The sequence below is a fragment of the Haemorhous mexicanus genome, chromosome 12 (genome assembly GCF_027477595.1).
Source record: "Haemorhous mexicanus isolate bHaeMex1 chromosome 12, bHaeMex1.pri, whole genome shotgun sequence".
In the NCBI taxonomy this organism is placed as follows: Eukaryota; Metazoa; Chordata; class Aves; order Passeriformes; family Fringillidae; genus Haemorhous; species Haemorhous mexicanus.
The window spans coordinates 15,872,715-15,899,434 of record NC_082352.1 but is presented as its reverse complement, the minus strand read 5'-3'; the positions used below and the strand labels follow the sequence as shown (position 1 = coordinate 15,899,434).

Sequence of the window (26,720 nt, the reverse complement as noted above, 5' to 3'; positions counted from 1 at the left end):
AGGCTGCTTTCCCCTGAGTTTGTTGTCTAGCAGGGCTGGAGTTGCAGATGGGTGAAGTGCCCTATGTTTTATGCAGCTTAGAAGTCTAGGAGATGCTTTTGTAGGGAATGGTAGTGCTCCCTCAGAAGCAGCAGCTGGCATTCCTGAGGGACCAGGGCAAAGTGTCTCTACCATGGGAGTCTCTCCCATTGTCACTGAGGCTGTAAGACAGGCTGTGGGATGGGTTTCATACTTGGTCAAAGTGCTGCTAATTCTGGACTCTGTTCCAGTCGCTCTCTTGGGTTGATGTAGCTCCTTCTGCAGCCATTTGGTGACTCATGCCAAGGAATGGCTGGGCTGAAAACCCCAGCTGAAAAATTTACAGAAACTCCCATTTGTCTCACTTTGTTTGTACAAACCAAACTATGTTGCTGGCACGATGGTGAGTGCAGCATCAAATGGGAATGACAACAGAATTGTGTTCATCTCCTGTGGTGTGGGGCACTGCTGGTAATGGTGACAAGGCAGTTCCCTCTGACCAAGTGGATGCACTAAACCCAGTCTATTTGTTGGGGCAGGCTTATTCTCAATAAATCTATTTTATCTTGTGAAACTGCAAAGAAGATATCTGAAGGTTTTCTGTAGGAGAACCTTGCAGGAACCCATGTTCTGCTGTAGGGCTCCTCAGTCTCTTTGGTGCTTTGAGGCTTCTGCAGTGCTCAGACTCATCCTAGGAATCACTGGGACTGGGATACAGTATTTTTGGCCTAAGAGCCATCTTTTGCAGCTGTGATAACATGCTTTGTGCTTCATGTTTTTGTAAAGACTGACTGGCAAGGGAGATCCAAGCCTTTCCCTCACCTTCCTCATAAACATTGTTTTTCTTCTCCTGAAAACAACATGTAACTTTGGCAGGATTCAGGAAATTAGAATGTATCCTTCCTTCAGGGGGTACCTGTTGAGTCTAAAAGCAGAGCTTAGATGATTGTTCCCTCTTTTGTTTGTACTCAACAAACCAGAAGATCCCTTTGCAGCTTTGTGCAGCTCTTCTGCTCCCCCCACTTTTCTTTTCCTTGTAAATTGTGCTGAATCATGTTTTTAGTCACTGTGCTAAATTCTAGAGTTACAGACATTACTTTCCAGAGGATGTTTAGGCCTCCCTTCAGCATGAGGCCAATAGTCTCCAGTGTTAAATGACTCTGTATGCAGGGATTATCTCATGAGAAATCAGGTTTTTGAAGCTGACACTGCACCAGGTATCCCAGACAGAGGATATGATTGCAGTTGTTAGAAAAACTGGTCACATGTAGGAGATCTCTGTTGTCATTCATCTGGCACTGCTGAGCTTCAGCTCCAAATCTGGCTATTCCACCTTTTTTTAAGGTATGTGAGGGTGCTGAGGCCTTGGCAGAGGGTGCCCAGAGAAGCTGTGGCTGCCCCATCTCTGGAAGTGTTCAGGCCAGGTTGGAGGGGGCTCACAGCAGCCTGGGCTAGTGAAAGGTGTCCCTGTCCATGGCAAGGGATTTGGCCTAGATGAGCTTTAAGGTGCCTGTCAACCCAAACCATTCTGTGCTTCTCTGCAGAAAGACACCAGAGCTTTATCTTTCTGAAGCAACACAGTCTAACAGAGGGGGCAGAAGTTGTACTCAAACTGCATCACATTTGAAATGCAAGTATTAGTGACTTCTCTTCATTTTTGTGCCACAAGAAAGCAGGATTTGTCATTGCAGCACTGAGATTTAAAGGCAAAGCTATCTGATAGGGTTTAGCTGATCCAGCATTTCATGGCCACTGGATGGGAGCATTTTCCTTCCAAGCCAGTCTCTGTCTCCTCAGGCAAGCAGATGGGCAGCATCTCCTCTGGACTGCTTCAGTCCTGTCATGTGAGCATACTTCATGTCCTCCCCAAACACACCAGTGTCAACCTCCCTCATCTCCCATACAACCCTCTGCTGCTGCCTTGCAGTATTAATTTGGAGGATTAATGGGATTTTGCTAAGTTAAAACTGCTGTTTTGTCAACTGATGCAAGTCTTCTGGAGAGTGGATGCATTTCTCCAGGGACTGAGGTTGCAAATTGCATGGGTAGAATGTAGCCCTATGTATTACTAAAGAAAAAGCTTCAGTGGAATAGGAAAGATGTGTGTGGTGCAGCAAATCAAACCTCCAGCTGTGTAAACAGATCAATAAACTGATTTGTGTTTGCTGACCAGAAGAAAAATCTAGTTGCAGGTACTCCATATTCACCATTTGTGGTGAAGCTAGAGTAATTGGAATAATGAGAAATCCAATGTGCTTCTGTTTGGAGTTTATTCTTCTTTAGGATTCATTAAACTGGACAGGCCTCTCAAGGTTTAGGCTGGCTATGTATCACAGTTCCTAGACCCTCAGACTTCATATATTTCTTCAAATTCCAAATCATCACACTTGCCATCTTTTAATAAGACTTGAAAATATTGAAGTAATGTTACTCCTGGTGTTTAGAGGCTCATTTCACTCACCAGAATCTCATTTGACTGAAGTTTGAATGCATTTGGAGACAGCAAAATAGCTCCTGGGTTGCCTCAAATTCCAGGTTTCTGCAATTACTTACACTTGGAAGAGAAAATAATGCTCTCCTGTGTGTCCTGAAGATGTATTTCCAAGTACTGTTGTGCCAGTTCTCAAATACTTTTCATTTGAGCATCTCTTGCATTTCTGTGGACTTAGGTAAAAAAGGAGAGGATGGAGGTGCTGGCATGATTGTATTTCTGTGAGGGACCATATTCAGAAAGGTAAAAGGTTTTAGGGTAAGAGGGGAAGAAATACCCAGGAAAAACCATGAAATTGGAGTTGTGTGGATGTGTTTTCTCCATCTGAGGGGAACAAAAGCTCTTTCAGGGTGGGTATCTTAAGTCACTTCAATTGCCAGTAACAGAAATGAAGCTGGTAGTGAAGAGTTCTTAAAAAGTTACTGCACAGAGAGCAAATTGTCACCTGCATTTACCTTCACTTTGAGGTAAAGTTGGTAAATTTAATAGATGTATCATGAGCTTGGATGTCCCATTAGGATTGTTTGGAAGGGGAGAATGAGTCCTTTGTGAAGGAAACAGAATGGGATAAGCTGTGGCTCCTGGGAGGAGGAGAAGGGAAGAAGGAATTGGGGGTTGATGGACTAGCCAGGTAATGATGAGTTTGTGATTCTAGCAGAATGGATCACTGAAAGGGAGTCATAAAAAAACCTACAGAAAATGGGTCTTTAAAAGCTTTCCAAGGCAAGCTTGGAAGAGTGGAGGCAAAGCCTCTTGTTGCCTGGGTTCCATTTGGATCTGGCCATGAGGGAAGAGGGAACCCAGAGGTTCTCTGCAGCTGGAAACCCCCAGTGTGAAGGGAAGGTGATGTGTTCCCAGCTGACATATGGCACCACCTGGGATTAGCTGAGATTAGGGCAATGAAGACTAAATCCTGCAAGTTGATTCCCCTTGCTGTTATTTAACAAATGAAGTACTTTATCAAAGTCTCTTGGGACTCTATAGGCTTGCAATGGGATTTATATTCCCCCATGGTAGGGCAGATTCAGCTTTTTGGTTTTGTTGGTGTGAATACCATGGAGGCTGAGCTCCTCAATGGTCCATCAATCTTCAAAAGAGACCAGTGTGTTCAGTTAAAATTGAACCTTTATTGTGGTTTTCTTGATTATTTTGAAAAGGATTTTTGCTATTTTATTTACCTTCTTTATAAACAATCACTTTCATGAGTCTGTGGTCAGAATTTGTCCCTGTTCTGTTCTAACAAGCACCTGGTTTTTTCTTACCATTCACTGCCAAGGTACATTTCATCAGCTAAGAAAAAGCCATTTAAGGCACATTGTGACAAACTAATTTTACTTATATATTATATTATAATTATATCCTTTATAAAGCAGTAGACAGGGGAAGAGGTAATGGCATCAAGTTGTGCTGGGGAGGTTTAGATGGGGTTTTAGGAAGAAGTTCTTCACTGAAGGTGTGGTCAGGCACTGGAACAGGCTGTCCAGGGCAGTGGTGGAATTACCATCCCTGGAGGGGTTCAAGAGGTGGATGTGACACTTGGGGAAATGGTTTAGTGGTGAACACAGCAGTGCTGGGTTAATGGTTGGACTTGATGATCTTCAAGGTGTTTTCCAACCATAATGATTCTATGACAGAAAAGTCTGAATGTTTTTGTTGGTTTTTTTTTTTGTTGTTGTTGTTGTGTTGTTAATGGATTTAATGTTTGAAATGTGGTGTCTGATCTGTTGGAGAAGACTCTGCTTCCTCCCTGAGTATTTCCATTTCTATTCTGAATATGTTCAGGAACATTTATATATTTTTATTCATGTAGCAATATTTTCTTTATATCAGGTAGTTAATACCATTTTCAGTCTCTTCTCTTGCATAGTTACTGGCAGTGACCACGTTCACCTTTCCTGGCCATGCACTGACAGGCTGTGGGCTGGGAGCAGTGCTGTAACTCTTACACCATCCTCCTTTTCATTAAAAAATCCTCCCAGGGATTTGTTCTCTTGCTGGTGCCTTGAGTCTTTTGAAAAGAAAATTGCTTTCTGTAGCAATGAATTACAAACCTCCAAAAAATCAGGACATACCTTTTTTAGACCTTCTGTGCAAGAAAAGGACATTATTTCTGGTTCTACAGTCAGTGAACCCTGAATTTTAAAATAGCTGGGTGCTTTTCTTCCTCATCCAATGAAGAGAAGAATGAGAGACAGAGAATAGCAGAGTTTTACTTTTTTAACTAGACAGGGGTGGGTCCACTCAGTTACATGTATGCCACCATTATTATATGGAAATCTTCATTGCAGAAATCTGCTCAGGCTTTTTCTTAATGCAGCTTGGGATGTGATCTCCACAGACTTGAAAAATTCAGTATTGGTGGTTTCAGGACAGGTGAGACCCCCAAAATACCCAGTGATTGCAGAAACCTGCTCTTGCCTGGCTCCATTCACCACCTGGGGTTTTCAGCTGGCCATGCTGCCTCCTCCTCTCTACCCTTACAGTGGGTTTTGTCACATTTTTCTTCCCAGCTTTGTCCACATCCACAGCCCAGCCTTCACCTCATGCTGAAGGAAATGTTCTCACTTCCCACCTTAGTGCAAATACAGTATTATGTCAGAAATGAAACAATTCAACATTTGTGGCTGTAGGTGTTTGACTCATAAGTTGTTATGGCCATTCTTGGGTGTGTTGGGAGGATATTTATTATAGGACAAAATAATTATTTTGGGCTTATTTCTTTAAAACTAGCATATTGTAAAACAAATTCCTTCCTCTTTCCGTGGTAAACACTATTGAAAATTTCTTATATCTAATATTTCTTTATATTTAGAACATTTTATGGGGTTATTTCCAGCTGGGCTGAACTGCTATACCAGGGTTAACCAGTAGCAACATCTAAATTTCCATGTGGGAGTGAGACCAAATTCCACAGCAGAAAATTCTGCCTGGTTTTGGTTCCAGGATCAGTGCAGAGGTCGGTGCTTCCTCCCTAGATGTGTGCCTTAAGATGAAGAGTCAGAAGAACCCTGGATGTCAGAATCCATGCTCTGTGAGTGATAGGGCTCCAGTTCCTGCAGTAATGGCTTTGTGGGATAGAAGGCACTTGGACAAGGGAGGGTGTTCAGTGAGATACAGTTCCTGTGCTTCTGGTAATAGATGTAGGATTTTGGAAGGTGATGTGAGAAGATGAGGTAGGAAGGACCAGCAGCTGGAGCAGGACATAGGTCTGGGAGCCTGTGTGTGTCATGGTGCAGCAACTGGAGCAAGCAGAGGCCTGTGGGGGTGTGTGACTGGTGGTGAACATGGAGCTGGACATGGGGAGAGGGCCTGGAAGCTGGGGGTGTTCATGTGTGTGTGTGTCTCTAAGGACAAGGACAAAACTCCAGGAAGATCTGGGACCAGATGGACAAGGGCAGGTCCGGCTTGCTGGAGAGATGATTGGGTCTGGGGGTTGGCTGAGACCTTTGAGTGTGTGCACATGGGATGTGTCAGTGTCTGCAGGCTGGAGGGTCAGCTTCTGAGTGCCTGAGCTCAGCTGCTGGAGGGATCTACTCTGTACCTGTGTACCTGCAGATATTTTCCACTAATTCAGCCTCTTCCTCTCATGTGGAGTACTTGTGTCTCATTCTCCTTGGGCAGATACTGCCAGTTACAGCTTGGAAAATTTGAGGATAAAAGAGAGAGGGGAAGCAGCAGAATGCCCCAAAGCACCTTGCAGACACGGGAGGAATTAATTAATCAGCAAGGATGTTTCATTCCAACCACCTCTTTTGTGTTTCAGCCCTGGCCCAGCGTGTCCAACCTGGCCAAGGATTTCATCGACCGCCTGCTGACGGTGGACCCCAGTGACAGGATGACAGCCCTTCAGGCCCTGAAGCACCCGTGGGTGGTCAGCATGGCAGCCTCCTCCTCCATGAAGAACCTGCACCGTTCCATCTCACAGAACCTTCTCAAGAGGGCATCCTCCCGCTGCCAGAGCACCAAGTCAGCGCAGTCCACCCGCTCCAGCCGCTCCACCAAATCCAACAAGTCGCGGCGCGTGCGGGAGCGGGAGCTGCGCGAGCTCAACCTGCGCTACCAGCAGCAGTACACGGGCTGAGCTTGAGTCTCTTGAAAAGAAAATTCAGAAGGAGGACCCCTGCCACAGGTCTGCTCTGCGCCGCAGGTGTGCACACACTCAGCGAGGAACAGCCGGGTTCCTCCCTCCCTCCCTGCAGGCGTGCCCCCCTCCCATGGGGAGGTGTCCCCCTCACCCCGTGCGGAGGAAAGGGAACCTCGTGGTGGCCGTGCCAGCCTGCGAGCTGTGCCACGGGGTCTCGTGCCAGAAACGGGGGAGTCCTTGTGGGCTCCGAGCCTCAAGGAATTAAGGAGCCACGTGGGGAGAAGAGCTCTTTCTGTAGCCCAGGAGCTTGGTTGTTCATAGTTATTTATTAATTCCAGAGTGTTTAGTTTCTCTCACTTGTGTATGGAAAAAAGAAGCAATCACTTGGTGTGTCTGTGCGTGCACGTCCGTGTGTGCACATACACATGTGGGGGTGTATATGTATTTAAAAATTATGGATACACAGATTTTGGGCTGGTTTAGTCAGACTCCGTGGTGCCTTTGCAGCGAAGCTGGAATGAGTCATGTGCAGTTAGAAGTGGGATAGCTCTGACTCACTGGTGTGCTGCCCACCAGCTCCATGCCAAAGAGATGCCAGACAGCAGTTTTCCACGAGGGCTGGGAAGCTGTGAGGTTTCCCCCAAGGGCTGCCATCCTCCTGATGACGTCAAGGGCTCACTTGATGACATCAAGCGTTTACTCCTGGAATTGTCCTTTCCCTGTTTGCAGTAAGACCAGTGCCTGTCATGCAGGGTTTGTTCTTGTGGCTCTGTTGTGTCTCTGACGTGTTACACACCTTGCACCCTTCAGAAGAAGGTGGAGAAGGCTGAGTTTTCTTGTGCTAAGGGGAAAAAAGAGGGGGGAGGCTTTAGGGATGTGCTTCCCACCCCAGAGGTGGAATGGCCTATAACCACTGTAAGCACAGTGTTACTGACCATGTCACTGCACCAGAACTTTGGTGGTTCCAGGCTGTTCCCTGTCTGCAGATTTGACAGGGCTCCCCTGCTTTGTGTGCCTGTGCAGCCCCAGCACTGCCATCCCTGCTTTGGGACTCTGGTGGTGGGAGCTGTTGGGGTGGCCACAAATAGCTCCATAGCATCAGGGTAGGGGCTTGAGTAGTTTAAGCCCAGTCTGGGAATGTCAGCAATGACAGTACCCTGGAGACATTGTACAAATGCCCTAGAGCTGTGAGGGGTGACTTAAGTTCACCAGGAAAAAGCTGCCTTTGAGGAGTCCTTGTGCTGTGTAGGTGATGAGGTGGCCTCTTAGAAAGGACTCTCAGGAGAGGTGGGGGCTGCAGAGCTGAGCTTTCTGCAAGCCTGCTGAGATTCTCTTCCCAGCTAGTTAGAGCATCAAAGTGGGGCTGATGGCACAGGCACAGGATGGATTTGGCTTCTCATGGTAGCAGAGACAAGATCAGCAGTGAAGGAAAATGCTGGGGTTTGAAACTTTTCTTCCGAAGCCACCCGATTTGCTTTGTGCTGTGCACTTGGGAAGGGCTTGCTTGGCTCTGGACTGGAGGTCCAGGCAGTCCAAGCTCAAGGGTCTGGTGAGCTTGGCCTTTTCCTAGGATTGATGCCTGTGCCACTGTGTTTTAGTGTCAGCAGGGCTGAAGTGGTCAGTCACATCTCCAGGGAGCTCTCACAGTCACTCCTAGTCAGCAAACAGCAAAGCAGCTTTAATGGGAGACAATTGGAGTTTTCTGTGCTAAGGTAAAAAAAAAAGCGGGGGGAGATTTCTGGGGGTGTGCTTCCCACCCCAAAGGTGGGATGGGCTATAAATACATGTAACCAGCCTGGTGTGCCCAAGCATGTGGTAGGGAGTAGAGCAGAAACTTGAGGACAGCCACTGTGTGTAGCAGGAGTGAATCTGAAATCCTGTGTGTGGTTTTGCATGTTATTTTGGAAACCTCACATCCTTTTCAGGCTGCCCTTGCTCTGAGGAACCCATCCTACCATGTCACACGCAGTCTTTCTTCCATCAGCATTAACAGATACTGTAGAATTCCTCAAATTGGGGTTTTTTTTCAACTCTGTGGACTGCAAACAAAAATATTTTCTGCATCTTTTACCTCCTCACATTGTTTTTCCCTAGTTTGTTACCGTGAGCTATAAACTAGATGTGATTTCTGACAAAGCAGGCAGCTTGCCACATTTTGCTTCATAAACAGTTCAGTGTCCCTCATGGTACTGCAAACAGCTCTCCAAAAGCAGGAGCTCCTCTTAGGCCAGTATCAGCTGGGCCATGGGGGCCCTGCAGGTCAGGGGGTAGCAGGAGGCTCCCTTGGAGCACGTCTGCTTCTGAGCCATTACTTGAAGAGGCTTTGGTGTGTTTGGAGCATCACTCCAGGCACTGAGATTGTTTTCACCTCCTGGCTGCTCCCATGGCCCTCTCCAGATTATCCTGCATTTTTATCCATAAAACAGGGATTTTGCCTGTGTGAGGGGGTCAAACTGATGAACTGAGCCAAGACCTCTAGAACTGAGACCCTTCCCCTTAACCACTAGACCATGAAAATGCCCAGGCATCATGCAGATATCTGCCCATGCTGTTCCTTTATCCTTCTCTTATGGGATGTGGAATGCATAAAGCTCTGGGCTAACCAGGCTTGTTTCTCCACCTTCACAAAGCAGAACAAGAACCTTCTCTTCTGTGACAATTTTTCCTTCATTGATCTATTCCACAACTGGTTTTTCACCAGGGGAAGTTCAGAGTGATCATTTGTGATTATTTTGGGCTGGAATATGTTTTGAAAAGCAGGAGGTTACTGTGCAGGTTCCTGACAGTCGCAGGATTTGGTGGTGATGCTCTGTGACTAGGAATGAATTGGCAGAAGGGAGGATCCTTCACATAGCTGAGAATACTGGATAGCTGCAACTGCTTCTCTGTGGTATTGAGGTGTGTGCAGTCCTCGGGCACTCCACTGCTTGGGAACTGTGGGAAGCGGGCAAAGGCCATCCCATAAAGAGCTTTGGCTTTTCTGAAAAAAGAACTCTAATTCTTCTCACATATGCAAGGTTTTCTTGTTTACATGGAAAAATCAGTGTAAACTTGGGAAAGTCTTTACAGGCTTTCCTTCTGTAGTTCAATTTTAACACCCTTGGCTCCCTCCCTCTTCTGTTTCTAAATCCAGTATTCACAGGAGCTTTGCAGCCAGACGATAACGTGTGGCCAGAGGGGAGATGAGCAGAGCTCTGTCCAAGTGACCTTGGAGTCCTCAGTGATCTTTCACTCAGTCTGGAAAACTGTGATGATCCAAATGCCACGTTGGAAAGTCCAGCTTAAGAACAATTCCTCAGGTGCTTTTATTCTTGCAAGGGGGACATGCTTTCAGTTGGGTCTGGTGTGCAGGGGGACAGGCAAAGTGCTGTAATTCTGAGCCATAGTCCAGGTGCCTTCAATCTGTCCTCTAAGAAGCTCTTCACTGTGAATTACCTTGATCATCTGTCTTCATTCCACAGGAGCAGCTCAGTGCTCAGTTGGTCTTAAGTCTCAGGAGTTTACACTTTTCAGGAGTGCCTTTTTTGGGGATTTTAGAAACTAAAATCTCTCTGAAATGTTTTTTTCTACTCTTTAATTTAATTTTTTTAATGTCCTTCTTTGATTCTAATGGTGGTTCTTAATTTGGCTCACAGGGTGTTTTTGGGAAATTTCCCTTCTGAATGTGCAGGGAGGACAGAAGTAACACCTGCTTGTTCCAGACCACCACAAATCTGAGTGCTTCTGTTTCGCCTGCTCTGGCTCACGAAGGGGAGGTGGAGTTGGAATGACACCTAGTGGCAAATTGTGGTGTGTCCTCGTCCAAGCACAGCCCTCTCCTCGCTTTGTCCCCTCTGTTTCTGGGTGCGATGCTCTTTGAGAGTAAAGGGAATTAGGGTGGTTTGTCTTTTGGAACTTAGCAGTACTGTGTAAAACAATCCCATCCTTTGTCCTGGGAGTTTGGCTGCTCTCTTGAGGGAGAGAATTACAGCTTCAAAGAATGTGGCCTGTTGGTTCCTTGATTTTTATTATTTTTGTCAAGGGTTATTGGAAAAGAATGTGAAAAAGTCTTCCAGAAATGGCATTAGGGGGTCTAAAGATTTGCATCCAGATTTTTGAGTGTGTAGTGTGTTTTCCTAAAACAGCAGTTACCAGTCCATGTTTGATTTACTTCTCACTCAGGCTTCTAAAAATCTTAACACATCAACCCAGTGGGGGTAGAAACTGCCCTTCCTTCGATCCTGAAGAAATTTGTGCTGTTTAACACTGCAGCTGTGATAGCATCCAGATGCTCCTGCTCTGTGTTGTTCTTGGAAGCACACAGCTGTACGTGGAGGAAAGCTTGAGAGCCTTGTGAGGAGCTTAAGCCCAGACAAGCGGGCTCAGACTTGCTGGCTTTGGTGGTGATGTGGAAACCAGCTGCAGTGTAGGGCCTGCTTCACGTGTTTGTTCTGGTTGTGATAAACCCTCACGCTCTCCTTTGGAATCTGGGTATTTTCCTCTTTTAGGTGAGATATTTTCTGTTCTGGTAATTTACACTATTTCTGAGGCCCTGCTCCATTTCTCAGTCCTGTTTTCTACCCGGGTGTTTGGCTGCAGTACTAAGAGAGTCAGCTTTTATCTGATGCACAAACTGGAATAGGAATGATGGTTCACTTGGCTGCTGGGCAGCAGCTCTGGGTTTGGTTCTGTAGGAGCTGTGGCAAGTCCAGGGGCAAGGTAGAAGCTTCCATATGATGCCTTTGAGGACCTGCAGTGCAGGCTCAGCTCAGTCTTGTACCACATAGGGCAACCACTGTGTGGCTGTTACAGGCCTCCAATTAGGCTGTGTGGGGCCATATTGTTTTAAGTAATGATATTGAAGATTTGGGGGGGTTGAGGTGGGATAAATTAAAATCTCAATTGTTTGACTTAATTTAGTTTTCTAAATGATGCAAAGCAACACAGACATTGGCTTCTTTGGCACCAGTATGAGCCCTAGAATTTGCAGGGAGGTTGGGTTGTCCAGGCCTCTCACCCACTCAGCTTTCTCCTGGAAAGTGTCATGAAGTGCCTGTACCACTCAGTGCATGTACCCAGTCCCAAGTTGCCTTCACCACTCTTGGGAGGATTTTGGTGCTTTTTTTTGACAACTCAGTCTCCTCTTTCACCCTGGATTAAGAGTGCAGCACTCCAAGGCAGGTACCTGCATGTCAGCTGTGCCTACTGTGCAGGAAACTTCCCAAAGAAATAAATGTGAACAGCAGGGACGTGCTGTGGCCAGCGGCATCACGGAGCTCAGTGCCTTCCACCCTCGGTGTGCCAGGAGCAGCGGGAGCTCTGCCTGGTGACAATTGTCCCTCTCCCACTGTCCCCCCCTGCCTGGTGATGCTGCAGATGTGTGATGGGCGAGCTCTGGCTGCTGTTGCAGAGGTCACTGCACTGTTTTTTTGCTGAATGTGGAATCAGTTCGTGGAGCAGCTCCATGGCCCAGCGAGGTGTGTTACAAAGCAGCAGCTCCTGGTGTTACAAAGCAGCAGCTCCTGTGCTGACGCCCCGATGCCCTGAGCTTTCCTGTTGCCTTTCCCTACGGAAGGAACCTCCCGGGAAGCCCTTTGGATCTGAGATCTTCCGGCACTTGATGTTATTTTTGGTTGCCCAGTTTCCGGTGCTGGGTTGGAACAGTTTGGAAGTGACTCTGGTCTCATTCAGTCGGTCTGTGTCCCATCCAGTGTCCCGTTCTGTGCCTTGCCTTTCGAGTCCTGGCTTTACTCTAAGGACTGTCCTGTCAGATGAGGTGGGACCCATTGTAATTAGTCTGTAATGTTCAAGTTAGAGTGTACAGAATTATTTATTTGTTGTACTCGTTCTGCTAAAACATGTCCATGTATTCTGTGTACCCCACGGTTCTGCTGTCATTACTTGTACCTGGTGGATCACCTGCAGGCTGGCTGCTGGAAGGCAATTCCAGGCCTGATTTCCAGGCTGGGGATAATGGTCAGTAAGTACATGGAGAGCCAGGATGTGCTCACCCCTGTATTACATTCATAGATCACAGCAAGAGGTACCAAAGTGCCCATCAGAGAGTTTGTTGGTTTCTGCAATGCAGCTGCCAGGCCAGGAACTGCCCAAGGGAGACCTTGTGCAAGCTGGGATGTCTGTGGGATGCCCTGGATGAGGCAGGCACTCAGCCTGTTGCTGGAGGTGCAGCTGGGAGGCTGAACAGGCGCTTTGGGACATTCTGGTTTTTTTTCATTGGCTGCAAGGTGGTAGACTGGGCCAGAGGAATGCTCTGGCTTGTCCACAGCCACTCATCACCTCTCCAATTTTACTCTGAGCAGCTTTTATGGACCAACAGGAAAACTTGTAATATCAAGTGAACAATGCACACCTCTCTTGAGACACCTCCTCTCCAGGATTTTCCGGGGGCAGTGGACTCCATCCCAGTGGTGGCAGAGCTGACAGAGAGCTCAGCACACAAACCAGATGACCCATTGTGCTGCAGTTGGTCATTCCTGTCTGAAGTTCCCTATAGCCCCAGTTCTCTGCCTGCTTAGTCCATCCCACATCTCTGTTGACTTGCCTTTAAGGTCAGTTAGATGCTCCCTGCGGAGCAGACCACTAAAAAAAACTAACTCTTATTGACCACTAAAATTTGTTAACCCTATGCTTTACTTGAGCAGATTTGTATTTATTTTAACTCAATCATATGGGCCAGACTGTGTTTGCCCTCCTTTGATGTTCCATACCCCTCCCATCAGTGTGTCCCTGTGTAATGTCACACTCTCTGCTTAACTGAGTGATTACATTTTGGGGGCTGTGATTCACACAACAAAGGTGTTGTATCACCTTCTCATCACTGGTAAGGAAAACTGAACCCCACACCTCATGTTGGGGCAGTTTGATCCTGCTTCTCTCCACAGTGCCTTATCACCAGCTCTATTTGGAGCTGCTGGGAACCAGACTGGAATTCATTGAGCATGTGTCTTGCTACTCCTGTATCACACAAAACTTTTTTTTCCCCACCAGTCATTGACTCAAGAACCCATTTGAGTGAAAGCCTGTCACCTGGCCTTGACATTTGTTTTCAGCTTGAAATTTTCCTTTGCAATGGCCTTCAGTTTCCTGCTGTTACCTGGCAGATGTGCAGGTGTGAAGCAGTGTATTGTTCTCCATCCATCCCCTTCCATCATCCCCAGGAGCTGGAGCTGCCTGTGGCAGTTGTCCCTTTCAGCTGTGTTCTCAGCTGCTACACGAGTCATGGCTTTAAATGCAGGCAGGCATCCTTTAGGATTCTGTGCCCCCACCAAAACCCACCTTCCACTGCAAGCTGGGCAGTCCTTTCTGGTGCTGAGCTGCAGCTCCACAGTCCCTTCCCCTGGTGACACCTCACACCTGGGTCAGTGGGAGGACTATTCTCCCAACCTTCAGCACTGTCTGGGTTGGTGCCAGGGTGTGCTTGAAGACCCCTTGAGCCACAGCCAGCCCTGCTTCCCCTCTTCCTGAGCTCCTGTCGTCGTTTGGCAGTTCCCCCTGGATCCCAGCTGGGCACCAAGCTCCAGCTCTGGGAAAGAGAGAAGCATGGGGTGTCCCAAGCTCCTCTGTGTATCTTCCATCCCACTTTTCATCATGAGAAGAAAGGAGCCAGAAACAGTGCTTGGCAGAAGAAAAAGCTGATACTTTATTAATCCCAGTGAAGGGATCATGCTGGCAGCAGCTTTACCCCTGAGCGACAACAGCGTCGATCCAGTTACGGAACTGGCTGACTCGAGTGTACATGGCCGGTGTGTTGATGTTGCAGTTGGAGGTTCCCCAGGAGACAATGCCAATCAAGGTCCAGCCATTCCCAGTCTGGTACACCAGAGGTCCACCAGAGTCACCCTATGGAGAAGATTCCTGCTTAGTGCTCCTGGCACATGCTCCAAACTGGTCCCTGCCACCCCAGCCACCTGAACCCCTGCACACAGCCAGGTGTTGTAGCTTAAATATCTGGCTCCATAAGTGCAAGACCCCGTGTACCCTGCTCCTCCACCCTCCCTGTGATGCAATGGGAGCTCAGCAAGACCCTGCATATCCTCCTCCTCCTCCACCCACCATGTGCAGCTGGAGCTTGGCTCCTTACCTGGCAGGAGGTGGCACCAGCCCCACCGGCACAGATCATGGCACTGGTGATGCGACTGCCCCAGTACTGCATGCACTGGCTCTGGGGGATCAGGGGCACGGTCACCTGCTGCAGGACTGCTGCCAAGGCTTGGGCTAGGGGAAAGAAGCACCATTAGATCACCTCTGTCTGTGGGTCTCCTAGAGCTCACACAGGTGACCTGGGCAAGCTTTCACTGGTGTATGGGTGCTACCATACAAAGTGCCTTCCTCCTCCCCCGTGCCAACAAACCCCTTCTTCCCCAGGATCACCTCGTGCAGGCAGCCCAGAGAAAGGGCAGGCTTGCTTGTGCCTGTGCACAGCCATCCCTGGGTTACACACACCCCCAGCCCCTGAGCACACACCTGCACCTATGTGCACACTGGTGCACGCTCAGACAAGGTTACTCCACTGCCCGGCTCCCCCCCCTTCCCACATGTACAGGAGATGTCACCGCCACAAGCACCCCTGGACCCTCAGAGCCCCGAGGAAGAAGAGCAGCTACACACAGCCCTCCCTGAGGCTGCAGTTACGTACAGTTGGGGTTGGTGCGTCCCCAGCCGGTGGTGACAGCCCAGGCGTTGGAGGGCAGAACCAGGTTGGCAGGGGCCAGGCAGATGGTGGACACACGGGATCCCAGCTGGGCGGGCGTGGACAGCCTCAGCAGGGTGATGTCATTGTTCATGGTGTTGGGGTTCCAGCCAGGATTGGTGATGGCCTGCAGAGAGAGAAACAGCTCAGCCCTTCATGGCTGCCCTGTGGGAGTGGCCGCAGCGTGAAGCTGCAGCCCCGTCCCAGGACCCGCCTGGCTCACCCTGGACACGGTCTTCACTTGAACGGGCTCGCCGTTGGAAGCAAGGCTGTGTTCCCCCAGGACAACAACGTGGGCACGCGGGCTGCCAGAGGTAAGAGGGAGTCAGGGGCAGCATGCAGCCAGTGTCCTCCCGGGTGGGAGCAGCACTGGGGCAGCCATGGGCATGAGGAACCCAAGGGAAACCACCGTGGGGACAACTGGGGAGGAAGTCCTGGGCTGCTCAGGCCTTTGGGGCTGGCCCGAGTGCCACTCAGAGATGCTCCGAGCCCCTGGCCCTGCCAGCAGCAGTGGTGTGGGCTGCCATCACTCCTTACTTGAAGTTGCAGTGGGCAGCTGTGACGACCCAGTACTGGTTGATCAAAGAGCCACCACAGAAGTGGGATCCTGTGGTGGTCTGGGGAGGGAAGAGAGAAGATGAGCTGGGGCTGGGTGGGCTGAACACCCCCAAGCTGGGGACAGACAGAGGTCCCCTGGCAGCTGGCTGGCCATGCCAGTGCTTAGGGCAGTGCCCAGGGAAGGGGACAGTGCTGTACCTGCAGGGACACCTGCCAGGGCCATGAGCCGGGCACAGCGTTCTGCCCATTGACAATCCTCTCGCTGTAGGCCACCGAGGGGCTGATGGTGGGCACCCCGCAGCCTGCAGGAGAGGCACAGGGGGCAAGGGTGACCCAAAAGCTCAGGATTCGTATCTGGGGGCTGCCTGTGCTGGTGTGCGTGGCTGTGTGTCACCCTCCCTGGCATCCTGCTGCACCCTGAGGACCTTCCCATACCCATGGCAACACTTAGCTGAGACGGCGCTGGCAAGGGCCAGACAGGCAACTACCCACAGGAATGCCATCCTGAAAGGAGATAGACTGAACCCCTGGGCACCACAAGCTTTATAGCAGCCAGGGAGCCATGTGGCTCATAGCTGGCAAGGTATTGCTCTGGCCTTGTGACACGTGTGGGCAGCAGTGACGGGCCAAGCCTGGCACACACACAAAGAGGGATGTGGGAAGGTACTGTCAAAAGACACCTGGGGAGCTTGAGCTTTTGCTGTCGTGGGTTGTGTTAGTTCTGACTGCAGCCTGTGGAGCTAGAGCAGGAGAGCACCACAGGGCTGTGATGGAGGGCACAGGAGGCTGGTTGTGGGCACACAGCTGGGTTAGCAGTGGGGCTGGACATGCTGGGATGGGCACCAGTTCCTGGGGTGGGAGGTCATCCTGTGCTCAGACATTTTTCAGATGTATTAGGACTAGAGCTGCTTTTCCACATGGCCATGAAGTCCTGGCCTGGACCCACCTGGATGTTCCCAGGGCTCAGCGTTGAATCCTCTGAACCATGACTGTGGTGCAGGTGAGCAAGTCCCACAGCCAGCGGGGGCAGGTGGAGAGAGCAGACACCTTCCCAGGCAGGCTGGAGTGTGGCCAGCTGGGCAAGCACACCAGGAGCCCCAGGGAGGACAGTGGGCACCTCCCCAAGCTGAGGCTGAGCCCTTCACTGAGCATATCCCTAGCTCTGCAGCCACCTGACCCAGGGCTGGGGAGCACTCAGCCCCCTCTGGCCTGGACAATGGGGTATGTAGTGTTTGCATCATCCCCTGTGTCCTGAGTGATCTCCTGGGCTGGCACAGGGTGCAAGGAGGCCAGGTCTGGGGTGATGCTGAACACAGGGATGGATCCCTCCCTCTGTACCACCCACATACCCTGATCCCTGCCCCAACCCTCCAGGGAGCAGAGCCTGCACACTGGGGAACAAGTATAGAGCTTAGGCCTTTATTTCCAGCAGTGGTACCATGCAAGGACAGTGGGATGTGGCCCATCCCAGGGTGGGAAGCATGGCAGAGCATGGAGGTCTCCCAGGGCACTGCAGGGACTGGGCACAAGGGTGTAGGCAGAGACACAGACTGCTCCTGATCTTCATATGGTACCTGGGAGGAGATGGCTAGGCCTGGGCAGCAGCACAGGATGAAGGGAGAGCCAGTGCTCAGGGTGGTGCTGCCCATCACAGAGGAACCTTGGAGTGGGACAACATACCAGGCACAACCACGCTCTCCATGCAGCTTGGGAGCCACCAGCTCCAGTCTTCCTCCTGGCAAATGAGCCAGAGCCAGGAGTCTGGCAGGTCAGCAGGAAATCAGAGCTGTCCCTTTGTGTCAGCAGGGATAGGGATGATGGCACTGTCCAGGGTGGGGAGACCACCTTGTTCTCTTCTCCTCAGCATCCCTGAGCCATGATGAGCTGGCTCAGCTGCTCCCCATCAGCCATGCAGGGCCCAGCCTGGTGGAGCAGCAGTACCCAACCCCAGGGCTGAGCCCAGAGGACCTCCCATAGCTGAAACCCTCCTGCCAGCCTGGTTCTAGCAAGGCTTCAGACTGCCTCAGAGTTGGCATGGTTTCAGCCTTCATGGCTAGTGTGGGAATCCTTAAAAGCAGAGGGTTTGGGGAAAGCTGGAAAAGTAGGCCTTAGAAACAGAAAAAGCAAAGAAACTTAGAGCTGGCTGGGACACACTGGCTCAGGGGGCGGTCTGGAGACTTGGGGAAACCCAAACATCTCTGCAGCCCCATGGAGACATAAATTTGTCCCAGCTGCAGATTCCTGTCCATTCTGCAACTGTTCTTTCTCCTGTAGGCAATGGGCCTGAGCCTGAGCAGCCCTCAGTCACTGTCCCAGCAGGCCACCAAAATAGCTACAGGTTGGATTTCCCCCAGTCCAGGTATCCCAGGACTGATGCTTGCAGGGGACAGTCTTCTCATGGGGCAAGACCAGAGGAGAATGGCATTTATCCAGACTGTGCCCAGCACAGGACGAGGTGCTGTGTGTAGGGGATGCCACACGTCACCTGTTCTCACCCCACATGGCTCCCAGCTGGGACAGCAGGGCACCAGTGCCAGGCAGAGTCAGGCACACTTGCCCTTGCGAAGGCAGAAGGGCAGCTCCGGCACAGGGACCAGGATGGTGCTGAAGATGGGCCGGTAGCCCTCGGGCAGAACCTGGGGGTGCTGAGCCATCATTTCCAGCACCACGTGCCGCACTTCCTTGGAGACGTCCCCGCGGATATCCAGCAAGGTGGAGATGTGCTCGTCGCTGGGCAGAGAGCCAGGGGTGAGCCCGAGCACTGCTCGTGTCCTGCAGACCTCCCCCCATCCATAGATGCCAAGCCAGGGCCAGGGGAAATCTGGTACTTTGCACCAGGCCAAGTAGCATTTTCTTGAAACAATCCCCTCAAACGTTTTGAATTTGGTTTTGACATTTCCAATTTGGTGTTTTGTTAGTTTTCACAGTTTTTTGGCCACCAAATACAGATGTGCAAATGCCACAGCAGAACTGCTGTTTTCTGTACACTTTTGCCCTTGGGACTTTTCAAGAACCCGTGAAATCTGGATCATGGGAAAAGGAAACCTCAGGGAGAAGGGGGCAAAAGCTCAGGTTTCTGCCTGCTCTGCTGTGTCACCTCGGAGGGTGCAGCCCAAGACTGGCTCTCCTGAGCAGGCTCACACCTGTCCCCTCCTGCAGGGAGTACCTTACCTGACATCAGGGTACTTGGTGATGAAGCCCAGCACCTCCAGGCTGAGTAGTGCTGGGTCTTTGAGGCAGATCAGCTCCCGCAGGGCAAAAACAGCCTCCAGGCTCTGCTGGCACCGGTCCAGGCCCTGGGAGGGAAAGCAGCCAGGTGTGAGACCCAGAGGATGTCACTGCAGTGGCTGGGCAGACAGCTGCGTCCTCAGTGCCCACGTGGGGACCTGAGCCCCTGCAGCTGGTGTCTTCCCACTCCGCATGTCCCACCCATCAGGGGCTGCTGGGCAGGGTGATGGTCCCCAGAGTCCCTAATCCAGCCAGTTCCTCCCATATTGGCCTCACAACCACCCAAGTGCAACAGCCCCATTCGCTCGCGGGCTGTGGGCTGGAGGGGACCAGGAGGGTGAGGTGATGCTCCCTTTCCGTGGTGCAGCCCCGGCTCCCCACCGCAGCCAGGCTCCTCTCACCAGGCCACAGAAGAGCTCCCGGAGCTGCGTGGCGTCCTGCAGCAGGCGGTGGCACAGCTGGCCCCGCTCCTCCCGGCTCTTGCACACCATCTTCCTCTGCAGGAGGGCCCGCAGGTACTGGTTTGCCACCAGGAGCTCGCTCTCCGCCAGCAGGAGCTGGGCAGGGGACAGCTGTTAGTGCTGGCATTGCCTGGGTGTCCAGACCCAGCTCCCCAGGGAAAGGCAGAGGCAAAAAGGGCTGATACACCACCAAGCCATGGGAACAATCTCCTGGGAAGCCCCCTGACTGAAGGGACAGAGAAAACAGCTGGATTTGGGGGAAGCCCTGAACATCTCCATGTGGCGGTGCTCTCTGGACTGCCCCAGAGGACACAGACTCTCCTGCATCCCAAGCATCCTGCACCCCAGCACAGTGCCCACTGCCCAGCCTCCCTGTCAGACAAGCAGCAGCTCCAAGGAGGTACCGTGAACACGGGTTTCCTGACGCGGGAGAAGTCCTTTGCATACTTGTCAATCACTTCACACATGCTGCCGACCAGCTGGGACCCGGAGAGCCACTTGCGGGAAGGCAGCTGCAGGCAGAGGGGCTGGAGGGAGCAGAGAGCAGTGTCTGTGCCCTGCACCATCACAGAGCTGCCAGCTCAGGGCAGCACAACACCCACAGCTGCTGCCTGGCACCACGGCCACTTTGCCTTGCAAAGCCCCCGAGCCCCTGCTGCCCCTGCAGCCAAAACTCAATGTAAAATCAGCAGAGTGGTAAAGGTTAGGAAATTATGGAAACACTGGGGCTGTCCCTCCCTGACACCCTGAGAGCCTCCTTTTGGGACTTTATCTGGGTCATGATGCACACCTGAGGTATGGGCAGCGAGCTGCTCCTCACACACCTGCTTTTGGCCTGTCCTGCCTATTTTTAATTTCCACTCCTCCCCACTTCCCTTGTGTAGACATAACATGATTTCTTACTCCCGCCCTGCTGTCCTTGCCTGTCTTCCTGCTTGCAAGCACACACTCCTTCTGTCTTGGCTAGGGCCACTGCTGCCTGCAAGCTCTTCACCCTTTGGCTCTTCCTTTGTTTTCATGGCATTCAAGCCGTAAATAGTAATGTCGTTAATTATTCCAGGTTTTTGGTCCAGACTCCAGGAAAGCTAAATTTGACTACACTAGCAGGAAACGACTCGGGCAGTTGCACATGGACTCGTATCCTCCACAAAGACTTTGCTGCTCTCCAGCTGGTTTTCTGCCATGGAAAAGCCAGAAGGAGCTGAGGCAACTGGGGGGGGGGCTAAGGCTCCTGGGCTCTGTCTGTTAGTGATTTGGGGACCATGAGCCATCTGCCCCAGTGATACGGGGTTGTGCTGTTGGTGACAGACATCGGGTGGTTTATCAAGGTCTGGGGGACCGGCTGGCAGAGATGTCTGCAGGGTGATAGCAGGGTACAGAGTACATGGAAAAGACCCTGGGCAGGAATAAACTCGAGTTGCAGTAGGGCTGTTATTGCTGGGTTCATTTTTGTTGCAGCCCTGTCGGTCTCAGGTGCTGGACCAACATACCTGCAGGTCCAGGAGCAGTTCCTCCAGCAGCAGCTGGGTGGCTTTCTTCTGCATCCTGTCTAGAGCAGCCTGCAGGGATCCAGGGACTTCTCTGCAGGCAGTGTCAGGGTGCAGGGAGGAGACAGAATTGCTAGGAGAGAGGAGAGAGGGCACAGGTAGCCTGGGAAGCACAGTGGGAACACTGGCCCCAGGGAGGATAGGTGTGGGTGTTGCTACAAGAGCTGCCAGGTGCTGGTGCAGGTTACCTGAGAGCCAGGTTGTTGTTGAGCACGGCCAGCAGGTGGGAGATGTAGTACTTGGGAACGGCCCGGTCCTGCTGGTGCTCCTTCCCGCACTGCACCAGCGCTTCCCGCAGGCTGCAACACAGCGAGGCAGAGGCAGCCGTGATGGGCAGGCAGAGCTCCAGGCGTCCCATCACGGGGACCTGGCCCTGGGATGCTCCTGTGGACACATGGACCTCCCACAACCCTCCCAGCTCACTTGGCTCTTTTCAGATCCTGCCACCAGGTTGGAGAGTGACAGGTCATTGGGCAGGGTGGGGCAGTGGGACCCATTCTGGATTCCCTTGGGAGGGCTCAGCAGACGAGCATTTGGGGCAGCAGGCCTCAAGAGCTGATGTCCCCAAAGGCTGAGAGAGCAGCTCCATGGGCAGAGAGGCTGCTGAGCCTTCTATGACCTGGATGAGCACTGGGTGCCCCACAGCAGATCTCCACCCCCAGCCTGTGATGCTTAGCCATGGCCCCAGGGTCTGGGAGGGTGGACAGGGGTGTGAGTGGCTCCACTGACCGGCCCAGGAATGCCTCAAGCTCCTCCAAGGCCATGTTGTAGATCTTCTGCTGCAGAGAGTCAGTGATCAAGGAAGCCACCTGGATGTTCTCATTCAGCATCTACAGCAGAAGAGGAAAGTGGAGGTGATTCAGGGGGAGCCTGCAGGCCATGAACTCCTTTCTGGGAAGTCTCAGTGTGGCCATGCCCCATCTGTACCCATGTTCTTGGGGTCCCACCTGCATGACAATGGCAGGCAAGGCTGAGTGGAAGAAGCCCTGATGGTCTGTCTCAGGTTCCTCTTCCCTGAACCATTCCTTGAACTCCACCTCCAGGGTCCTCTGCATCCACTCGAACACGCTAGCCTGCAGGATGGACACCCCCCACAGGCAGCCCAAGAAGCCAAGTACAGATTCCCTTGAGACCCAACCTAGCACAGCAAGTCCTGGGCCTCATCCCAGGCTCATGGTCTGCAGCTGCTGTCAGAGCAGATGCTTTGCTCAGTGGGAATCCCCATCCTGCTCACTCACCTTGACTTTCATCACATATCTCCTCTCTGTCTGATCCACAAGCTCAGAGGACATCAAGGGATCCAGAACAGAAACATCCACTTCTGGTAGGAGGTCAGGGTGACCCATCATCTCTGGGCTGGAGAGCAGAGGTGGAGCAGGGTTGGGAAGGTCTGCTTTCCAGGAGTTCCTACCTGTCCCTCTGCCCTCCTGGTCATCATCCCCTGGCAGCCAGAGACACTCTCCCAACCCATCCATGAGCTGGTGAACAACCCAGCTCTCCACAACATCCCTCACTTGCTTGGTGCTGACCTGTGGTACACACGGAGCGCCCACTCAAGGATAAGGAAGAGTCCCTGTTTGTCCAGGTCCTCCCGCAGGATCTCCTGGAGGTGGCTGCTGAGGGCCTGGTGGTAGGTGGCAGTGCAGACGCTGAGGATGTTGTAGTGAGCTGGGACACACTGGACCATCAGGTCCTTCACCACGCGCAGCTCAGACACGATGTCCTTCTGCAGCGCTGCCAGGTGCTTGGCTAGCCCGGGCCCCTCAGCATCCATGCGGGGAACATGGAAACGGCCTCCTGTGATGGTGTCCTGGAGGACCTGGTAGAACTTCTGCCTCCAGCCCTTTGGGCGGCCAGGGGGCAAGAAGGTGGCCTCCAAGAGCAGAGTGTCATCTATTTTCTCCTCCCGCTCGATAATCCTCACAGCAGTGACAAAGAGAATGGGGTCCTCACGCACCAGCCGCAGGCTGCTGCCCACAATGTCCCACAGCTGCTTGGCCAGGCTCTCATTGAGGTCCTGCAGGCCACTGAAGTAGGACAGCACAGTTGCCTGGGCACCAGAGAGCCCACGGAGGTGCAGCTGGGAGAGGATGTCATCCCGGAGTTGTTCCAGCATCATGAGCTCCACATGGGCCTCCAAGAGATGCTGCCCATGGAGCAGCTGCAGGATATGGGAAAAAACCTCGTGGACTGTGGGAGAGGGAGGAGAGATGCCAGCACTGAGCGTGGAGATGAAGGGGTTTGCAGCAGGGACATAGATGCAGGTTATCAAGGAAATGGTGAGGGGGAAGGTCTGGGGCTCTGGGAATACCAGTGGATCAGGCCCTGGGGAAGCAGGGATATCTCCATTCATCCAACTGGCAAAGCCTGAGTGACCTGCTCGGGCTTTACCACCAGCCCTGCACAGACCCCATGGTTGGACTGAGGCTTCCCCCAGTGCTTTTCAGCCCAAATTGATCAGGACTGGGCCACTGCCTTACCTGAGAAGATCTGGGGCAGCACCTGGACCACCGAGGCCAGCTGCACATGCTCCTCCATCAGCTTCCTCATCTGCTGGAGGCCCTGGAAGTGGTCTGCGCTGTCGAGCAGGGCCCACCGTGCAGCACTCAGGTCCTGGCACACACCCTGCACCTCCTGGGCCGCCGACCGCAGCTGCTCCAGCCCTGCACCTACCCCCTCCAGGTAGGACTGGACAGTTGACTGGGGAGCAGAAAAGGATGGAGGGCACTGGAGCAGCTCCTAAAGGCAGGAGGACCCCACACCTTTTGCCCCAGCCCTGTATGATCTGTGTTGCCAGGGTAAACAGTAATCAGATGTCCATTTCAGTTTTAAAGATTACTTTGTTTCTGCAAAGGGGCAGTGGGTCATAGGGCCCCTATGTGCCCCCAAGACATGAAGGACCTCGGTGGCCATATAAACCCTCATCCCAAATGGATTGCCATCTATTCCAGCCCTGCAGTGGCACTGGCACATCTCCATGCCCTATATCCCCTCATTTAATTCACTGCTCCTGGTTCCAAGAATCCTCAGAAGCAAGTTGCTTTTCACTGAGGCCTCCCAGACAATTCATCCAGAGTCAAGATAGGAGAAACCATCTCTAAAATTATCAGGAGAAAGTTGTGGTGCTCAGACTGAATCAGTCCTGAGGTTAATAATTCCTTGGGTCATGCAAAAGGGGATGTGGGTGAGGAGGCAGGAATGCAGGGGGACTGGGACAGCCCTTACAAATATGTAGAGATGGAGTTTTCCCAGTGGAGACCCACAGGCAGGGACAGGTTGGAGCTCTGTGCCTCCTCCCAGCCATGGGGCAGGGCAGCCTTTGGGGCTGGGATGGGGTGCTCTGAGTCCTGCACGTGGAATGTGCTGAGCCCCCTTGGTGTTCTATTTTGAAGGATTGTCAGAGACACAGAAGACTCCTTTTAACACTTCAGACACTGCCTGGGGGTAAGGCAGAGGGTGAAGGGGGTCTTCTCCCCCCAGCAATTGCACTTCACCCACCAAATGCCAGCCAAAGGAAAAGATTTTGTCAAAAGAGGACAAACAGAGGATTCATGGTGCAAGATAGGACCCTGGCTGGGATGCCTGCCTGAGGAGGGGGTGTGGCTGCAAGTGTCCGTGGGATGGGAAAACACACACCTTCAGCCGGGACTGGATAGAGTTGTTCCTCTGTGTCTCTCGTCTCCGGTAGTGCCCGAGCCCCTCCAGTTTCTCAGGGCGGTAAAACACCCCTGAAGCCCATTTCAGAGCAGCTCCTCTCGCCAGCTTCTCAGCCTTCTCTGCTTCCGGCCACTCCTCGTCTGGGGATGAAGCCAGGGGTCAGTGAGCACAACCAAATGGGGCAGGAAGGGCCCCTGAGGCCCGAGGCAGGAAGCTTGCCAACAGTGGACTTCCAAGCACACACGGATGTGGGAAGCTGGGCAGCGTGGCACCAAGAGGGTCCTTCCGCAAGTGGCCCCCAAGATGCCACCACCACGCCCTGGGGTTGTCACAGCAGCTGTGGCAGCAAGAAGCCAAGCTGCCCTGGGGTGCTGTGACTCAGCCTGCCAGATCAGATTGTCCCCAAGCCGAGCGCACATCCCAGCGGCTCCCCCAAACACAATGCTGGATTGTCTGGGGGGGTCTGATACCACTTGGGAAGCTGTCAGCAGGGTTGAGACTCCAGCAGTGAGTCAGCAGGAGGGATGGGGAGACGGCAGCTCTCGCAGGAAGAAGAGCCAGGTTAAGGTGAAGATTGGAGACTACTGGTCTCCCCAAAGCACCCACGCAGCTCTGTCTCCCTTGACACAGGGTCCAAAGCCATGCCAAAGAGCTTCTGGCCACAGTGGAGGGCTGAGAACCAGCACAGTTATCACACACCATTCCCAGTCCCCAGTGCCTGGTTTCATCATTCCCCTACCCCATCCCATCCCCAGCCACTCCCTGCAGCCCCGCGGGGCTGTCACCCAGTGCCAAGCCAGGCTCCTGCTCTGCTAAGGAGCCGCTGGCAGCTTTGGGGACCAGGGGATTAGGGAGGAGGACAGCAGCTTTGAGGATAAGATGAGCGGTGGGCAGTACTGCCCCGGCGCAGGTATCACCATCAGGAAGCACAGCCAGGCTGCTCCCCCGCAAGGACACAAGGCACCAGCCCCGGCACGGGGAAAAGGAGGGTGGACGGGGTGGTGAGGCAAAGGGCAGGGGAATCCCCAAAATGTGCTGCAAGCAGCAGCATCCCTTCCCTGCCCAGCTCGCCGGCTCCCCGGGGAGCATCATCCCCGTTACCTCTGGGGCTGGCGGCGCGCTCGTCCTCCGCAGACATGCCCATGGTGTCCAGGCTGTGCGGAGCTGCGGGGCCAGGGCAGGGCTGCGGAGGAAGCCGGCTGCCGTTTCCTCAGCCGGAGCAGCCGCGCTCCTCAGGGCCTCATTGTGTTCCCGCAGCCGCGCTCAGGACGTCAGGAACGGGGGGCGGAGGGGAGGGGGGACACGGGAAGGCACCGCGACAGCCGGGGGTCGGGGAATAGAAATCACGGAATCAAAGGATCATTTAGGTCGGAAAAGCCCTCTAAAATCACCGAGTACCAACCGTTAACTGCCAAGCCCACCACCTAAACCATGTTCCTAAGTGACACATCCACAAGCCTTTTTAACGTGTCCAGGGATGGCGAGTTTACCATCGCCCTAGACAACATTTCTCAGTTCCTGACCATCTTCTTAATGGAGAAATTTCCCCTAATAGTCAATCTAACCATCTCCTGGCTAAACTTGAGGCCATTTCCTCTCGTCCTGGAGATCATACCCTGTCTACCCTCACCGGCACCTCCTATTCTACGGACACTCAGCCCTGTCCGTGCCCGCAGCGCTGCCCCTTTGCCCCCACCCTGGCTCGGGGAGGACAGCGGGGTGTCAGACCCCAGCCCATCAACAATGCGAGCCCACTCGAGGGTGGATCCACCATGAAGGGGTGCGCTGTGCCAGCCTGACCCGGAGGCGAGAAGGTGGGGATGCATCCTCTATGGCTGCGGATGGACCTGGAGATGTGTCCCTGCCACAAGCTGCCTTCCCCGGGCACAGGCTGGAGGATTCCCCCGGCACTGGGTGTGCTGGAGCAGCAAACCGCCCCTGTCAGCGGGGCGGTGAGAGCTGGATACATGGCTGAGCTTTGGCTTCG

The 26,720-nt window shown here is 52.6% G+C and overlaps 3 protein-coding genes across 5 annotated transcripts in view; 1 reads left to right on the top strand and 2 right to left on the bottom strand.

Moving 5' to 3' along the window:
* PSKH1 (protein serine kinase H1) overlaps positions 1-12,450 on the top strand; it is a 29,890-nt gene extending 17,440 nt beyond the window's left edge. The window contains exon 4 of the mRNA XM_059857321.1: positions 6,273-12,450. Coding sequence (XP_059713304.1) covers positions 6,273-6,590 — 318 coding nt within the window. The 3' untranslated portion in view covers positions 6,591-12,450. The remainder of the gene's footprint in view (positions 1-6,272) is intronic.
* A 1,758-nt stretch (positions 12,451-14,208) lies between these two features.
* CTRL (chymotrypsin like) lies at positions 14,209-16,343 on the bottom strand. The gene is made up of 7 exons (XM_059857322.1): positions 16,286-16,343; positions 16,039-16,142; positions 15,820-15,899; positions 15,506-15,587; positions 15,229-15,409; positions 14,674-14,807; positions 14,209-14,432 (listed from the first exon to the last, which is right to left on the bottom strand). Exons 1-7 carry the CDS (start codon positions 16,341-16,343, stop codon positions 14,271-14,273), a joined length of 801 nt encoding a protein of 266 aa, XP_059713305.1. The 3' UTR covers positions 14,209-14,270.
* An 893-nt stretch (positions 16,344-17,236) lies between these two features.
* Positions 17,237-26,430, bottom strand: EXOC3L1 (exocyst complex component 3 like 1). 3 transcript variants are annotated; one of them, XM_059857317.1, is made up of 13 exons: positions 25,835-26,423; positions 24,713-24,873; positions 23,557-23,776; positions 22,606-23,266; positions 22,315-22,432; positions 22,024-22,149; positions 21,806-21,906; positions 21,265-21,375; positions 21,020-21,149; positions 19,934-20,056; positions 19,470-19,625; positions 19,012-19,136; positions 17,237-18,570 (listed from the first exon to the last, which is right to left on the bottom strand). In XM_059857317.1, the coding sequence occupies exons 1-13, from the start codon at positions 25,875-25,877 to the stop codon at positions 18,384-18,386; spliced, it is 2,262 nt and encodes a 753-aa protein (XP_059713300.1). In that variant the 5' UTR covers positions 25,878-26,423; the 3' UTR covers positions 17,237-18,383. The 3 variants fall into 3 exon arrangements, with proteins under 3 accessions (XP_059713300.1, XP_059713302.1, XP_059713303.1); XM_059857319.1 differs by lacking the exon at positions 22,024-22,149 and having other exon boundaries at positions 25,835-26,430; XM_059857320.1 differs by lacking the exons at positions 24,713-24,873; positions 25,835-26,423 and having other exon boundaries at positions 22,606-23,237; positions 23,557-23,752.
* Positions 26,431-26,720: the final 290 nt, after the last annotated feature.

Excerpts from the sequence above, each read along its gene's own strand:
- EXOC3L1 (XM_059857317.1), bottom strand. The coding sequence starts at position 25,877 with ATGGGCATGTCTGCGGAGGACGAGCGCGCCGCCAGCCCCAGAG. Across the intron at positions 23,777-24,712 it reads CTATCCAGTCCCGGCTGAAG|TCAACTGTCCAGTCCTACCT; the intron begins GTGTGTGTTTTC and ends TCTGCTCCCCAG. Across the intron at positions 21,150-21,264 it reads AACAACAACCTGGCTCTCAG|CAATTCTGTCTCCTCCCTGC; the intron begins GTAACCTGCACC and ends CCTCTCTCCTAG.
- CTRL (XM_059857322.1), bottom strand. The coding sequence starts at position 16,343 with ATGGCATTCCTGTGGGTAGTTGCCTGTCTGGCCCTTGCCAGCGCCGTC. Across the intron at positions 15,588-15,819 it reads GCTGCCCACTGCAACTTCAA|CCCGCGTGCCCACGTTGTTG; the intron begins GTAAGGAGTGAT and ends TACCTCTGGCAG. Across the intron at positions 14,808-15,228 it reads GGGACGCACCAACCCCAACT|CCCAAGCCTTGGCAGCAGTC; the intron begins GTACGTAACTGC and ends TCTTTCCCCTAG.